Raw genomic sequence first — 17,410 nt, 5'->3', positions numbered from 1 at the left:
TTCACGCATATTTAAAGATTCCATTTGCTACATAAATATACATTCAGTCCATTGTCATTGGTTGGTTACATTTTTATTATGGACACATCACCAGGTCCCTGGGGCAAGAGCCATTGCAGTGCCTTCCACACTGCCTAGAAAGACTTTGTATTCATGATTTGTGTCCCGTTCTCATCAAATCTTTTAGTGCCTCAGCTATACAACTTCATGCCTTCGGCCCAATGGACAAATACATGCTCATTTATATATATATATATATATATATATTATATATATATATATAATATATATAATATAGGTTTCATAAATCTATAAGAAATGCAAATTGAATAATAAGTTAGTTGCAAAACAAGCAGGCATGTGGCAGAGAAACAAAGAAAACACCAAATCGGTTTGGTTTTTTGCTCCACAAGTAGCAGGAGAGATGCATGCCCAGTCAGGCATACCCCTGTAAATGGCAAGAGCAAAGAAGAATTAGTTCTATCTGATTTCTAACTTAGCTGCTATCTATATGTTTAGTGCCTATATTTATTCTGCAGCCAAGGTCTCCATTAGATAAGAAAATGAAGCACACATTGTCCAAGGCTACAGATCATGCAAAAATACGATAAATGCGTGCTTTAAGAATGTTCTTTTAATATGCTTCCCCCCCTCCCCCATCTCCCACTTAACCCCTGCTCTGAGCACAGATTCAGATGCTTTGCTTTGCAGCTATATCGTGCCCAGGTTTTCGATCTGAATGTTGCTAGTAAGAAAAGTACACAGATATAAAGGTAAAATAAGCATGCACTTGAACACGCCACCATCGTGTGTGGCGGTTTATATGATTGGAAGAGTCAGTTACCTCAGTAACTCTTCTGTCCTGTTCTTACACAAACACAACCTATTTGCTTTCAAATACATGCACATACACACAGACACACAAGCCAAATTTAGCTGGTCTGTGCCTTGCACGTAGTAGGTATTTAATTGTTGTTGAATTGAATCTGATCGTGTTCCCATTCAAATGTTTCAATGAAAATAAAACTTTAAAATACACTCTTGGAGTCAGTTTGAAGAATGATGAAAACGCTGGTTTGATATCCAAAAAACAGCCATTCAAAATGAATGTAGGAACCATTGACTTTCTTTGTAGAGAAGGGGGAAAGAACACTAGCATGTAGCTATGAGTAGTAAGCTGATAGGCTTGGTTTTCCAGTTCCTGACTTGATTCTATGGCTCCAAGTCCAATCATGTCGCTCCACTTACCATTCGAATGAAAATCACTAGATAACAAAGATATCCTCTACCCATTCATTTCCCGTAGCAAAACTCTAGGATAGCGAAAAAATCTAGTACTCCCTCAGGATGTTAGAACTGCATTAGACCTGTTGGTATTGGAAAAAAAAGTGGCATGTGTTACTACAAGAATCCGGGTCCTCCTGGAGGCAGGCATTGTGTCTCTAGTTTCTGTGGTATTAGACTCAAAGCTGTTGCTCAGGGTCTCATCATTGGGAAGCTGTCCTACGATATGGAATGAATGCGAGATCTATAGCATGGTTAGAGGTTGGATTCCAACATGAGTTCTCCCCCGTTAGTCATCGCCTGGTCACTGAGTTCCTCCTGGATCGCCGGAAGAGAAGTCTTCGCCGTCAGTGGTGTTTCAGTCTTGAAAAGCGACTCCATTTTGATCTGGGTGTTGATATAAAAAGACTTCTGAAAGGACTCCAATGTGAAGTAATAGATGAACGGGTCAAAGCAGCAATTGAGTGTTGCAATGCACAGAGTAATGGGGTACATTGTTTTGGCAAACCTCTCCAAGGAGCAGTTGGTTATGGCTTGGGAGCGGACCAGAGCATAGAGGAAGAGAATAGAGTTGTATGGCACAAAACAGACAATGAAAATGGCCACATGCACAATGATCATCTTCAGCACTTTCTCTTTGTTGGTTCCGATCTGGGACAGTGTTGCAGGTTTTCGCAGGGTTCGAAGTACCAAGGAAGAGCATGTGAGGTTCAGGAGCAAAGGAATGATGAAGCCTACCACTTCTATAAATATTGTAATCTTGGACAAATAGGTCTTCCAGATGCGCTTAGAAAATCCCTCAAAGCAGGTTGTTGTGGAATTGGAGACGTTGGTTGTGGAGAACAAAGAGGCGGAGATCCCACCACTGAGGACCAGTATCCACACTCCTGCACACACGATGGCCGAGTTTCTTCTTGTCCGGATGGTACGAGAACGGAAGGGATAGACGATAGCAAGGAATCGATCGACACTGATGCAGGTGAGGAAAAGCATGCTTCCGTAGATATTGGTGAGAAACGCAGTCCCAGAAATCTTGCAGAGGGTGTCACCGAAAGGCCAGTGTCTGTTAAAGTTGTAAAATATCTTAAAAGGCAAGGTGAAAACAAAGAGCAAATCCGAGAGGGCCAGGTTGGTGATGAAAATGGCAGTCTCGCTTCTCATTTTCATCCGACAGCAGAAGACGAAGAGGGATGCACAGTTTGTTATCAGGCCAAGGATGAACACGACGCTGTAAACTGCGCCATTCAGATTGTACTTGAAAGAGTCATCTGTGAAACATGTCTGGTTGGTGCTGGAGTTTCCCATTCCAATTTCAGGCTGGGCTTCTGGAAGTTGCTGCAATGGAATTCTGTGGTGTCCATGCACTGGTCAGGAAGCCTGGGGGGAGGTGAGAGGGGCCAAGTGCCACTTGGAACACCTGCCTATCAAAGAGGTAACTTCTCTGGGACCTGAATATTGCAGAAAGGTATTTTTCTCCCTACAGGAGGCAAGATGGAACCAGTTAACGCAGCAACCAATCAATTGTATTTCAAGTACCATTGAAAGGGAGAAACAGATCCACATCCTGCCTACCCACCTTTGAAGAAAAAGAGCCAATAATAAGGAAATTCAATATCATGAAATATCCTGTGCATTAGCCGAGGCACTCAAGAAATGGGGGTTTTGCTCTAGCTGAGGGTTTGAGCAAAAACATCCTTTGTTTATTAACGCCATGACTATTAATCATCCCTTATAGTTTCAAACACTTAACAGTTTTCATTATTTGACTTTCTCTGTCACATCTTCCTAACAACCTTGTGCAAGTGTTATCATCCTTGTTTAACGGAGAAGGGAACGGAGCTCAGTTCAGAGACTTCAGGTGATTTGCCCAGTGCCACATGGCTACTTTAGGAGCAAAGCTGGCGCCAGAACTTAGGTCTCCTGGCTTTTGGGATGGCCTTCTTTCCACTGTGCTTTGCTGCCTTTTCTAAAATATATTTGCCTCTGGCCTTCTTAAGTACAGGGTACTAAGCAAAACTAAATCTGTAGTCATTGGGGAACCTGTACAGTCTCAGGGTCAGAGCATCGCTGTGCACCGGGCAGGACTAGAGATGGAGAAAGCACAGGAGGAGGCTGGGCAGACCCTACAATGATTGGAGGACACCTCCTGGAAGTAGCATGTTTTTTTTACTAAATCCCTGACATGAGTTCATTGTCCTGTCACCTGCCTTCCTCCCCAAAGTGAAGTCCCGGTTAATTAAGGGTTCAGGTTGATTGACATTTGACTGCCACACTGTCTCCTTGCTTTTCTTCTTACTGGCCCAGTGTTGTACGTGAGGAATGGCCTAAAAGACTGCAAAAGGAGGTGATCTAGTCAGGACGTGAAAGTGAGGAATAATAGTCTGGAGGAAATGGTAGGTAACCCAAGGAATGGTCAAAGAGAGAAGCAGAACCCAAGACCCTCCGGCTCTCTTTCCACTGTCCCCACACCACCTTCTAGGTAAATCACTCAACCTTTTGGGGTTGAACAGTGGGGGGGGGGGTTGGACTAAATGGTCTCTGAGAGTCCTTTTAGCTCTAACTCTCTGATCCTTTGACTCGCTCAGCTGGTACCCCACACCTAGAATGTCTCCCCCAATTCCTGCTTTCAGAATGTCCCCCCTCTTTCTGATAGCCACGAAAATGCCCCCTCACCACAAAGTTCAGCCTCGCTGAGTTGAGCTTAGGGACTGATCCTCTGTCAACATTCATTCCCCAAGCTTTCGCCTGCATAGCCTGCCTCCCCAGGTAGACTGCTTCTTCATAAGGGAGCCACTGACTTAATCTGCATTGCTCATGTCTGTACAGATTTGGGGGGAGATTTCTGTTTATATCTTATGGACTGTCTTAGCTTGAGAAGTGCTAAGGGAAAGGGCTATGTCTGTCTGCTCCCTAAGGCCCTATGTGCCAGTGGTTAGTTTTTCAAGCCTTTGAGATGAAAAGCCTATAAAAGAAAAGTGGTCTCTGTGTCCCACATTGAAAACAAATGGATTTCACATGGATAATATTCTAATTGTAAAAACCATTCCTCTGAAATGTGTTTTCCTTATATTAGCAACCAGAGAAATTTAGACTGTAGACATCAAATCTAGTCCAAACCTTTGTGTTGTGTCCTCTACCTCTAGATGAAGAAACTGAGACCCAAGAGGGGAAAGTGACTTAGCCAAGGTCACCTAGCTACTAAGTGTAGGAGAAGGATTTGGACCCACATCTTCTGACTCCAAGTCCAGGGGGCACTCCATTATACCATAATGCTCATTCCCAGGAACTAGGTAAAAGGGCTTCTGTAGTTAAGCCAGAAAAAGAAAAAAAATCCTGCCTGGGCTACATAAGCCCACATTTTCCTAAAAACCAGTGCCCTATGGTGCACTAGGTGTCCCCACATGGAGACTCTAGGGCAGAGGATGAGACGCTCAGCAATCTAACCAAGAAGGTGCAATCTACGACCTGGAAGAACTTGATTTGGACAGAAAGCAGGACGGGGAACTCGGGCATTATGATGGGAGACACAACATCCTGAGTGAGATAGCACGGCAGAGCAGGCCACTGGGTGAGCAGCCTCTTCTGCTTAGGGTAGCCAGTGGGCTTGGCATTTGGGCTTCTGTAGTTTTGCATGGGGGTTTTCTGGTCTAATCACCTTTGCCACTCACTAGCTGTGTGACCCTAGGCAAGTCACTTTACCTTAGTAGGCCTCAGTACAATGAGGTGATTAGACCAGAAAATTTCTAAGGTTCTTTCCTTCCAGCTGTCCATCTTCCTAGTCATTTCTAAATCATACCACCTCCCCTTTAGCCATCGCCCTCCCACAGAACCTTGCCCTCTGACCTTGGGATGCTGGGATTTTGCCTTCTCTTGCCCAGGGTCAGGTCTCCACAGTCCTTCCTGACCTGTTCCAAACCATGCTTTTTTTTTTTTTTTTTTAAAGAGTGTCCTTTTTTTCTTTTGATTTTTTTTCTTTTTTTTTTTCTTTTTTGGCTAGGCAATGGGATTAAGTGACTTGCCCAGGGTCACACAGCTAGTAAGCGTTACGTGTCTGAGGCCGGGTTTGAACTCAGGTCCTCCTGACTCCAGGGCCGGTGCTCTATCCACTGCGCCACCTAGCTGCCCCTCAAACCATGCTTTAAGCATGCATACTCTCCCCCTGCTGTTCCTTTCTAGCTCCCCTTTAGGTTTGGTCTTCCTTTGTTTTCACAGGAGCCTCTCAAAGGCAGGGACTGGCTTCCTTGCTTGTACTTACATCCCAGCACTAGCCCAGCGCCTGGCACCTAATCATCACTTAACAAACTGTTCTAGCATTCATTCTTTTGGCCAGGTTCTTAAACCTGAAACTCTGGCCCACAATTCTAGCCCAGGGGTGGGGAACCTGCGGCCTCGAGGCCACATGTTGGCCCTCTAGGCCCTCAAGTGCGGGCCTTTGACTGAATCCAAACTGCAGAGAACAAATCGCACATGTGGCCTCGAGGCCGCAGGTCCCCCACCCCTGATCTAGCCTCTGAATCCGCCTTCCTCTGTCTCTCCAAATTGCATCTGTCCTTCAAGTCCCACCTCCTTTCAAATGATTTCACCCAGAAAGAAGACTCTAACTAAATCCCCTTTCCCTTTCTTAAGTAGCCTTCTTAGGTGAATGCTGCATCATTTTTCTTACTCCCTAATTCTATGGTTCCTCAACGTGTGTGTCTTCAAGGAAGAGACCGAGACACCCGGACAAGGAGGGTGTGCAGTAGATAAAGGGTTATGCTCAGAGTCAGGTCTGGCTGTGACATTGTGGGTAAGCCACTTCAGCTCTCAGCGCCCCCTGCCCCCTCCCCCCCCAAGGAATTGGTAAACAATTGCCAGTCTGCATTGGTGGAGGGAATTTCCTCACAGTCACAGGGCCAGCCCCAAATCAATAGAAATATATTTATTGCTCTGCACTTCTTAACATAGATATGTTCTGTCTCCCTACCCAAAGCACTGGCTCCAGAAGGGCAGGCAGGGTCTTCTACTTTTGCACACCCCAGAATGCCCAGTAGAGGGTTTGGCCCAGGAAGGCACTCAATTAATGTTTGTGACCTTGCTCTAAGGAATCAACCCTAGAAGAGAGAAAAGAACACAGGTAAGAAAATATTAGTCTTTTCACAATTCTGAACCCAGAAAATGGGGAGAGACAGCTATCTGCCAGCCAGCCTCCTTTCCCCACTGTAGCACATAGCACCTTGGCTGTCTAGCAGTAAGAGTGTGGTCCTGGGATTTTACCCAGCACGTTAGCTGAGTTCTATTTCTGACTCAGTATGTAACTTGGCTATACCCTTCCTCTCCTCTGTGTACCTACTACCCATGTCCCCATCTTAGAGCTGAGGTTGGAAGGATTCAGTAGGACCTGTGGAAAACTTTGGAACCTGAAAGCGATCAATACTACCCAAGAAACATTTTCTAAACTTTGCCTGCCCTCCCTGACACAATGGAACACTTATGCTGGCATTTCCTTGGCACCTCTGTCCCCATCCAAAAAGACATGATTCCTCTTCAGCTTTCTTTCTGTTTAGAAATCCCGTCTTTGAGTGTCAGCCGAAAGCAGGATCATGGGATTTTGGAGCTAACAACATCATAGGGGTTTATGGGTCCGACCTCGTCCTAAGCCTGAGGAAACTGGACCTCACCAAGGGGAGAAGTGGTCACACGGAGCAAACAGCAGAACTGAGACTAGAACTCCAGATCGAGAGGGACGACGTTTCCTCAGGGGTTGCTTTTGGACTGGGGGGGGGGGCATCAAGCATTTATGAAGCACCTCTATGTTCCAGGGTATGTGATAAGCGATTTCCAAATATCTCACTTGACCCTGAGGAAAGCCAAATTCAGCGGGGACTAAATTCCCTGAAGCATCCCAGGATCTTTAGGGTGAGGCAGGGCTGGAAACAGCGCCCATGTAGCAGCTGGGGCTTCAGTGTCTTCAGCACCTGTCCTGGATTAAACCTATGTCCCTGGAATGGCTTTGGGTTGAAGAGTTGTCTCAACGTCGGGATAATAAGCTTACAGAGGCTTCTCCCTCCAAATACTGCATTCAAAGTCTCCACCCTTGATGCTATGCTTAGGTCCGTGGAACATTGGAGCTGGGGGACCTTTGAGCTAATTTAGTCCAACAGAGGCAAGTTGACATCCAGGACAAGGTAAGGGGCTTGCCCAAAGTCACACGGCACATTAGGCAAAAATTGAAAGCAGCCCTCTAAGCAGTTTTGTGTCCTTCGGGGACCGTGCCTAAGCTAGTTGAACTGAATGGAGCAATAGGCAAGATTTCTTGTGTGGTTTTGGAAAAGGCTTTGTTCCTGTTCCCCTTGGCACCTCTCTGAAATATCCCATAGCCCTGTAGAGCCCGGCGAGACAGAAAGATGCCTTTTATTTGAGGCCCAGCTCTGCCACACCGTGGTACTCAGAATGCTCTTCTCTACTCCACCAGGCTCACGCCTTGCAGATGGAGGATTCTGGGAAGAAGGACATTTATTCACCCCGGTGAAAAAACCACAAGGACTCTATGTAAGCTGGGTTCAAGGAATGGCTTTTAGCTGCGAAGGAGGCAGAACATAGTTACCACTAGGGCGTTTTATAAATGGTTAACAGATTGTGCAGTGAGCAGAGGCAATGGGCCAACATTTGTGCTTCAGATGAGTTGCAGAGGAAGAAAAAAATTATATGCACACACACATTTATGCCCTCTTTTTACAGCCAATTATGCCCACAATTAATCACTTGGTGAGCTCAGTTTATCAGAGAGATGCTTTCCCATCGACAATGGGCAGGAACCAGGTCAACTGAAGGTGGACCAAGAAAATCCAACCCAAAATGAATCGTTAACTTTGACCCACACATATGGACTCAATTCAGACAGCTTATTGCAGGTACTCCCATTTTCCACTCTTTCTTTTGATTTTTAACAATAATGAAGTATGCTAAACTTGGGATCTCCCCAACTCCTGCAGAATATTTAGCCTCTTGGCCCTCCTCAGTTAATAAATCAATCTCTGCAGTTTACAAGGTGGAAACTTTCCAGGGGATACCTTAAAAGCAGAGTTTTCTCCCACTTACCTCATGGGGTTGTTGTGAGGATCAAATGAGATAATATTTGTAAAAAGTGCTCAGCATAATACCTGGCACATAGTAGGTACCATAGAGAAGAGCTTGCTTACTCCCTCCCTCACTACCTGCACACATAATGCCATAAGCAGAATCAATCAGAGCCTGGGAAACCAAGTCCCAGAAGGCTGAGGAAACCTGAAGTCTCTGCCACTGATTCATTGTGAATAGGATTTGCTCGGGTTTGAGTGGTTCGGCTCTCTCGAGTATTTCCTCTTTCTAATCTGGTGGAAGTGTATGAAGCTTGACACAATAGAGTCCAACATTTCCTCCAACACCATTGTATTCTTGCCTATAAATACTAAATAGTGTTGGGAGCTAAGGAATACCCAAATGCTGTGAAAATCCAGGGAGCCCCACATGATCCTGGACAAGGGATGGGTAAGGGCATCAGGAGCAGGAGACAGATGAAAATAGACAAGACTAGGACATCTCCCAGGCCAAAGCATCGAATCACCAGCCAAGGTATGGCTGCTACTGAACGAAGGTCAGGTTCTGTTATTCTACGGTTGATATTTCAGAAGAATATCCCAAACATGGCCTAGTCATATGTATAACACGCCATATGGAGGAAACTGCTAAAGGCTTCACTCCACAATTGAGCTAGGAAATTGATCCCTATCAGCTCAAATGCTAGGCAACCCTCCTTTTGTGCTAAATGCTTCACTTGTTCAACCTGGGTTTCTATGTTCCATAAGATCTCCTGGGAGAACTGAGAGGTATTTCCTGTTAATGGTGGCTTCCCCAGGCTAGATCTGGTTTGCATTGCCCTCCTGGCTCTTCTCCCCGCCACCCCCCCCCAATCCATTTTACCTAACTAGAGCGCTGGACTAACTGGGCCCCTGATCCAGTCAGATCCTATCTACCCTATCCCAAAGGCCAAGCTGATTTTCCCTCCTCTCCTGACCAAAAGCGGCTTCACTTCCCCAATAACCCTTCACCCACTGACATGGTCCATCACTTGGAAAAGAAGAGGGCCCAATGCTCCAAATAATTGCATCAGCCTCCTTTCAGTAATGTGGCTTTTTGCCCCCACTTGGTTAGGAAGTAAAGTGATTTCAGAGAAATTGCTCAAGCTACAGCTTTAGAATTGTTCTGAGCCTGGAGACTTGGTATCTCATCACAACAGAGGGGCTAGAGGCTTTGGGGGAAATTCCTGGAAGCACTAATTTCCAAATTCTGCACTTTGCCTCTATGTCAATTGGGAATTTTGCTTTGTTTCTTACCACCCCCAAACCATCCAGGCAGGCTTAACAATTTTCCGTTTGGACACCTAATTATCAGATATCTATGTGCACCAACGCAGGGGCACATGAATACAAACCAAGGGGGCTGAGACCCCACAGATGTGAGTACATTGTATATGTGTGTGTGTGTGTGTGTGACATAACACACAGATTGAAGAATCAAGACTTAGAATAATACCTTACATTTGTATTAGCTTAATTAACTGGATCACAAGAAACAATAAGACCTTTTCATCCTGTCCTGGGTTTGGGGTGGCATTGCCTTTAATAATTCTGAATGTCTGGTTGAGGAAAGAGGGCAGAAAATGAAATGGAGAATTTTGGGAGATATCAAATAGGAGACTGGTACCACCATAGTCTCAGCCTACTGTGGGTACCAATTGTTACAATACTTTGGGCAAGTGACCAAAAATGGGAGTGATGTACACATACATCTATAAAATCGTAGGAACTGTGACTAGTAACCCCCTCTGAGCAATGCTGGGAGATAAATGAGGGAGAGTCACAGCCTAAGGTGCATTTGCATTTTTCATTAGCTGTTATGACTTATAATGTACACATTAGCGCAGGCCTTTATTACTGTCTGAATAAGTGTTGGTCATTTTTAAAATTTTGCTTTTGATCCTCACTTGATTTCATCCATGTGGGAAACTCCTAGTGTGGAAACCCTTTCCACTGCTGCAGATCAATAACTCTTTTGTAACTTCAAGTTCGAGAAAGTTGCTTGGGGCACTGAGAGGTTCAGCGATTTCCCAGGGTCACCCAGTCAGTGTGTGTCAAAGGCTGGAATGGAAGGAACCCAGGCCTTCCTGACTCTGACGTTACTACACCAGGCTGCTTCTCTGTCTGATTATGTAGCATGCCTAATTCCTACAACATAATTCTTTTGTTTGTTCTAATGTTCTCCTCCAGTACCTTATTGTGGTGTGAAGGTGACCCTGTGCTCCTGAATGCTCATCTTGCCCAGCTGGAAAAGCCTCAAGTTGAGTCTGGGGTTGAGCCATGTGTTTTTTATCAGAGGACCAGCTGAATTTAGTGCAGGCACTTGATCAGATTAGCTGACTAGTGGTGAATTTGGGGTATACCCCCCAGGTGGTGCACCAAGGCATGGAGGGTTGGGATGTAAAGCAGTTGTGAGAGTGGGCATCTACTCTGATGAATAGGCTGATAGGGTAAGATTTAGAACTAGGGGAGACATTAGATATTATGTAGTCCAACTTTCTCATTGTACAGAGGAGGAAACTGAGGCCTAGAGAGGTAAAGTAACTTGACAAAAATCATACAAGTAGCCACCTGGAAGGGCCCAGATTGGACCTCTGACACCAGATGTCCTCAGAGGTTGCTTAAAGAACCCATTTGCCAGTGCTGCTGAGATGCACCATGGTCAGCTCCTCTCTCCACCTAAGAAGTTATACCTGAGTCCCAGAGTCAGGCCTTTATAGTCAGCTTAGACCCAGAAGAGAAGGCAGAGCTCATGACAACAGGATTTAAATCAGAGAAGATAAGGGTTACCATACGGACCCAGCAGGACTTTGGGACCCTCTGAGATCTTTGCTCCAGAAGTGTAGGGCGTGCAGGCACGTCTTCCAAACCTGTTCCTTCGACAGCTGGGACTGTATTGGCAGTCTGGCCTTGACTGAAGGCTCTAACAGTTCTTGGCTCTAGAGAATCTGAAATTTTTGTAAGAAATACCCAGTGAAAAAGAAATACACATGTACTTCTCTTGGAAATTCACATCTTGTAAGCTCCATATCCCCCTTCACCCTGATACCCAACACAGAGAAACTATATTATAAATACCCCCCTTTCTTCCCTATGTGAGTTTGCTAGAGGCAGTGATTGTTCCTGATCCCCCTCCCCACCCCCAACACGCGTTCTGTTCTGGCCATACATGGGTCTACCTGTGGGAGGCAGAGGAAGGACAGCCAGCGCAGATAAAGGGGGAGGTGGGGAGGAACACAGCGCTGGAGCCCCCACGACCCCTTGACCCCAGGCCTGATTTCTTCCCTGAGACCTGCTACATCCCCACATTGAGAAAGGAACTAACTGGTCATGCAGAAAGAGTATTCCTGGGAGGGTCCAAATTGTTACTTTAGTTTCTCTCCCACAATGCAACCTAGTTTCTCTATGCGTGTTCATCCTGCTCAACTCTTATCCATATCCTCCCAGAAATTTGCCACAGGAGTCTACCCAACATGTTGAACTCCCTCCCTGTGTTCTCTTGACATTACCAGAATATCAATAGAGCACAGAGTCTGTCTAGCCACTTGCTACACTTTACTTTCACCACATAACAGACCATTCTAAATGTTTTTTTAATTGTGAGTATGTCACTCTCAGTTAACAAGCTTATTTCATTTATCAGAATACCCCATTCTGGGATGACTCCGAATAATTGGGAATATGTACAATCTAGTAAAAATAACACTCTGGCTCAGGATTTATTCCTAGTTCGCTCAATGACACTTCCTCTCTCGGGGCCTCAGTTTCTTCATCAGTAAAACGAGGAGGTTGAACTAGATGATTTCTATTGTTCCTTCTAGCTCTTGATATATTCTAGGTTCTCGTTCTAAGGTTCTTCCTAATATTGCCTTCCTAGGTATGGCTAACACTCCTAGCTGTTGTATGAAGGCCATCTGAAAAAAAGGGGGGAAAGAAGAAGGAAGGGCCAGGCCACACCCTCCCACAGCATTAGCACACTATCCCTCCCTTCAAGAGAATGTAGCCCTTTTGAAATGTTCAGATTCCCAGATGAGTACAAAGATTTCTTCAATTCTTGAGAGGGCTAGGAGTGAGGTAAATGCTTCCCCTCACGCTGTACCATCACTGACCTGGATAAACCATCAAAGATGAATGACTGATTGCATGCTGCTATTAACAATTTCCAGCTTTCCTTAGAGCTTTTTTTAAAAATATACTTCCAAAGTGGGGTGATTACCTGAGTTGGGTTGATCAGAAGATATTTGTTTTAAGGACTTGAAATCCCAGTCTCACAAGAGCTCGACTGCCCCAGAATGTGTAGGTACCTCCTCCCCTTCTCTTAATTCCTTAGAAACACTCACCATCCCAATGCTCCTCTGGCTATAGAAACGAGGGAAGGTGATCTTATGGTCATTCCCCACTAAACACAACAGACTTTTATGTGAGTGCCAACTTTGTGCAGAGAACAATTCTAAAACTGGGTACCCCACAGGAACAGCCCCATACCTGAGAGGCTAGACTGATTGACAGCACTTCCTAGTTGCACAGAGGCTAGTGAGCCAAGAGTTGTTAAACACTTTCTGTCAATGGCCCACCTTGGCAGAGAATGCCCTGAGGGCCACCTGCTCCCTCCCACCACTTCAAGAAGACTAGTATTGCTGTGTTTGAGTCATAACAAAGCCACGTTTGAGTTTTTTTTTTCAATATCCTAAGCCATTTATTCATCAGGCCTCATGTCAACACATGGACACTATCATGTCATAAGCATGAAGACTGCATGCTTCCATGATCCAGCTGCCCAGAGAAGCTTCCATGGGGACCAGGCCACTGAGAATCATTACTCAAAGCCTAAGTCTACTTGGTAGCCAATAATCCTTCGGGTGAGGAATTAATCCAGGAGGTATAGCTCATCAAGCGGCCAATTTACTAGTCATTTACTTCTGTCCAAAGAGGGGAAGCTCCTTGTACATAGGGCTTCAGATTGGCTATTGGTGAGTCAGAGAAATTAGGCTCCCAAGTCGCTTTATCTTGAATTCCTTCTCTAGCATGTGGGTAGAGACTAGACAATATGAAGGAGGGAAACCATTTTCATCAAGTAAAACACAAATAGCTTGCCTGGTGTATTTTACCTTCCAGGGCTCTCCAGCTCTCTACAGTATATTCATTCAAGACTCCTAGTCTGATTCCAACTACTCCCCTGCACAAAATCTGCTTCAGCCAGGCTGATCTTCCTGTCTCCAAGCACCCCGTGAACACACAGTCTCACATCTATACCTTTGTTCATACTGTTACGCCTAGAATGCCCCATAACCCAACCCACTTTCTGCCCATCAAATGCTATCCATCTTTCAAGACCCAGCTCTGAGCAACATTATTACTGAGCACCCATGAAGCCTTTGTTGCCTTCCTCAGCCATAGGATTTCGAGCTAGTTGGGACCTTATAGATAATCTAGTTTGGCCCCCTACCTTTAGAGAGAAAGAAACTGGAGCCCAGAGTGGACTTACCCGAGTTCACACAGCTAGTATTAAGCAGCTCTGGCATCTGGCATTTGAACCCAGGGTGTTCAGTCCAGCGTCATTTCCACTATATCACTACAATGCTCTCTCTCTCTCTCTCTCTCTCTCTCTCTCTCTCTCTCTCTCTCTCTCTCTCCCTCCCTCCCTCTCTCTCTCTCTCCTCTGAACTCCTTAACATCTTATGTCTATCATCACTCATATGGTGCTTATAATGCCTTGTATTGTTGGGTAACTTGTCATATAGGTATAATTTGCTTCTCTTCCTAGAAGGTAAGTTCCTTGAGGGCAAGTAACTTATCATATTTATCTTCAGATCCTCCCACAGAGACTAGAAGTTTTGACTGTTTGCCTGATATTCTGATATCTTGTCGATGAGGTAGGGCCGTCAGCCTAGCAGGCCGGAACCTTGTGGGCTATCTCCATGTCTGATCTTTATACCATCCCTATCAGCTCCACTCTCAGTAGATTTGCTCCTGGACCTGGGCTTGACCCTCATCTGGCCATCCTAGCCCTACTTTCCTTCGGTCCCCGAGTCCACATTCAGGCATCCTTTCGTTAGCCCACCTTATCCCTCTCAAAGACTCTACCATCTTCCTTCAAAAGGTGAGGTGACAATTCAACCGCTCAGAAGACAAAATATAGCAAACCATTTTATATACTAACTAGTAAATATGTATAGATATTTCTTATCTTTTGAAGGATGCTAGCCCCCATCTCTCTTTGCCAACATTCACTCAGTGAATGGGGTAGGTGGTCTTCATTTTATCTCCATTTTAGAGAGATGAAGTGACTCGCCCAGCTAGTAAATATCAGAGCTGTGCCTCGGACATTGACCTTGGAGAGACAGTGAGGTATAGTAGGAAGGGCCCTGGATTTTCATTTCAAAGCTCTGAGCTAAAATCCTGGCTCTGATACTTAGTAGCCACGTGAGCTTACCCAGGGTACCCTTTCTCCCTAGACCTCAATGTCTTTCCCTGTAAAATAAGGGAGTTGGATTAAATCATCTCTAAGATCCTTTCCAGCTCTAAATCCTCTGGCTCCAAAGCCAAGGTTCTTTGTGCTGGACCAGGCAGGCGGCCTCCGTGAAAACTCAGCCTAATTTCCCCTGGGGTCAATGGCCATAGGCTAAGCTTCTAGTTTTCATCCACAATTTTCACAAGTCTCAATCCTCTATACAAGTCAAGGGCATGAACACACGAACACAAGCATTATGCTACGTACACAGTTGTGGCCCTGACCTCCTCACAATAACAATAACAACAACTCAGGTCCCCCCCCCAAAGAGATTTAGCCTTTTGACTTCTTCAAGTTTTCCTGGGTGTTTGTGAACCCCCAGCCCCTTCCCTCTCTGGTTTCTAACTGTGGGCATTGATTGCTGAAGGCCCCATCTGAATTGTTCAAACGTTCTCCTTCACTTCTTTGCTTTACGAAGGCTGCCTTAAAATTTTGAGGCCAGTGATTTTATCAGCTGACCAAATACCGTCCCTAGCAGGAATGTAATTTTTAGACTGTGACAAGTTAAAAGGCTTCACAGATTGTGTGTGTGTGTGTGTGTGTGCGTTGGGGCTACTTTTGAATGTATCTTGAGCCCCCCCCACCACCGAAAGGGAAGAGAGCTTTTGGCTCCGGATCTCTAATAGTTGCCTTTATGCTAGCCAGGAAGAGGGGTTGGTATAATCGGGCTGGCTGAGATGGTGAATGACCCCACCAAGCTTTGAGCTACCTCCCCGTAGGGATTTGTTTGCTCATTTTCCCCCGCTGAAATCTTACTGAATTAAACGGCCAAATGCCTGCAGCAGAGAATGGGGGCACGCAGACCAATTCAGAAAGAGCTTTGCCAGGAAGAATGTTAGAAGTAAAAACACAAGGAGTGAATTACTCAGAAAGGATCCTCTTCGTACCTGCCCCGTCTCACCATTACCCTGACCCTGTATTTGTCCTGGAATTCCGCATCTATTCATTTCATTCCAAACAGCTCATCCAATTTACCCAAGATACGGGTTTTCAGCTGACACACACAGGACCGTATTGGTGAATAATTCAATTTGCTGGCTTACATACATCGATCACGCTTGATGGGCCAGAAATCTTATGTACATTAACCCTAAAAGAAACGTCTTCCCAATAGGCAGCCTCTGAGCTTGAAGAGAATAAAAGAGAACCGTAACCCGGAGCAACAGGAGTTTTTTAAAGTGCTAGACACGGAGATGCCTTTAATCCTGCTGGCAAGGTACATACTGTATTCATTCCCAGGCAACTCTGACTTCCTGGGACATTTGTGTTCACTTTAAGCAGAATCCCGAGAACCCTACCGTCGTTTCATTATATCCGTGCAGGAACAATCGAAATCGATTGTTCGTTCAGCCCAAAGTTGCAGAGGAGCCTCCCGGCCCTCAACGCTCCAAGAGGCAGGGTGCCCGCTTGAGGAGCACACCCCCGGCCCCCCGGCCCCACTCCCGAACAACAGACCGAAGGAGACTTACCCCGAGTGAGAAAGTACGGTCATGGCAGCAGACAGTTAGCTAGCAAGACCCAGTGCCCGGCTGGCCACAATGGTAGGCTCTTTCAAAGTGCATGCCTTTCTCCATGTCCTCCGGCGCAAAGGGAACGCAGCCCAAGCCGGGTCTGTCCCAGCTCCTCACTGCCGAGCGCTCATCCTCGGAGCGGGCGGGCGGCAGCAGGGGCGGGGGCGGGGGCGGGGGCGGGGGCGGGGGCGGGGGGGCATTGCTCGGCCAGCCTTTGTTTAGGCACTGAGTCTCCGGAATGCCAGAGCCGGCATGCCTTCAGCAAACAGGACACAAGAAAGGGCCCAATGTCTGGGGAAGAAGCCGAGGGGCAAGGGAGCACTTGGGGGTCTCAATAGGAAATGCTTTCCATTGGCTCAGGAGGTCTCGTTGGGAGCCCAGAGCCCGCCCAATCCCCGGGGCTGCAGCCGCGCTCGGCTCGGCTCGGCTCGGGAGTCACCAATCACTGCGCGCACGCACCGAGCTGGCCTCCCAGCTCATTGCCCAGGAAAGGCCGTTTTCACAGTCCGGAATTGGCAGCTTAAGTGCCACTTGACAATGGCTAAGGCTGCTTTCCTGGCCAATTAATGGGCAGAGAGAGCTTCTGTGCGTGTCCGTGCAACGGGATTGCCTCATCCGGAGGCAGCCTAATGAGGAGTGAGGGCCCGAACGGTTCAAAGCAGAGAGGCTGGAGTAGGGTCCTTAAGAGCCCATCTCTTCGGAAAGAAAGAGGGAGGAGAAAGAATGAAAGAGGGAGGAGAAAGTATGAAAGAAAGAGAAATGGGAAGCACAAAAAGGAGAAAGAAAGAACCCAGAAAGAGGAGGAAAGACCACAAGAAGGAAAAACACTCAGGAAAAAAAAAGGGGGATGCAGAAAGACTAAGGAAAAAGGGAGGGAAAGGGGGCCGCAGATGAAAGAAAAGAGCAGAGGGGGGAAAAAAGAATAAAGGGAAAAAAAGGCAACAAAACAAGAAAGAAGTTCTGACGGATACTTACTGTCTTAAACTTGGGAAGTGCCACCCGTGGAAAAG

At 46.2% G+C, this 17,410-nt stretch overlaps 1 protein-coding gene across 2 annotated transcripts; it reads right to left on the bottom strand.

Annotated features, from left to right (window-relative positions):
* Window positions 1-302: 302 nt before the first annotated feature.
* On the bottom strand, window positions 303-16,523 carry LPAR4 (lysophosphatidic acid receptor 4). Of its 2 annotated transcripts, XM_027839716.1 has the most exons (4): window positions 16,359-16,523; window positions 11,178-11,326; window positions 6,248-6,374; window positions 303-2,761 (listed from the first exon to the last, which is right to left on the bottom strand). In XM_027839716.1, the coding sequence occupies exon 4, from the start codon at window positions 2,587-2,589 to the stop codon at window positions 1,540-1,542; it is 1,050 nt and encodes a 349-aa protein (XP_027695517.1). In that variant the 5' UTR covers window positions 2,590-2,761; window positions 6,248-6,374; window positions 11,178-11,326; window positions 16,359-16,523; the 3' UTR covers window positions 303-1,539. The 2 variants fall into 2 exon arrangements, with proteins under 2 accessions (XP_027695517.1, XP_027695508.1); XM_027839707.1 differs by lacking the exon at window positions 6,248-6,374.
* Window positions 16,524-17,410: the final 887 nt, after the last annotated feature.

The sequence above is a fragment of the Vombatus ursinus genome, unplaced genomic scaffold, assembly GCF_900497805.2.
Source record: "Vombatus ursinus unplaced genomic scaffold, bare-nosed wombat genome assembly UNPS02004691.1, whole genome shotgun sequence".
In the NCBI taxonomy this organism is placed as follows: domain Eukaryota; kingdom Metazoa; phylum Chordata; class Mammalia; order Diprotodontia; family Vombatidae; genus Vombatus; species Vombatus ursinus.
Note: the sequence above shows the minus strand (reverse complement) of the source record. Positions and strands in the feature narration are given on the sequence as shown.

Coding starts and splice junctions, on each gene's coding strand:
- LPAR4 (XM_027839716.1), bottom strand. CDS start 2,589: ATGGGAAACTCCAGCACCAACCAGACATGTTTCACAGATGACTCTTTC.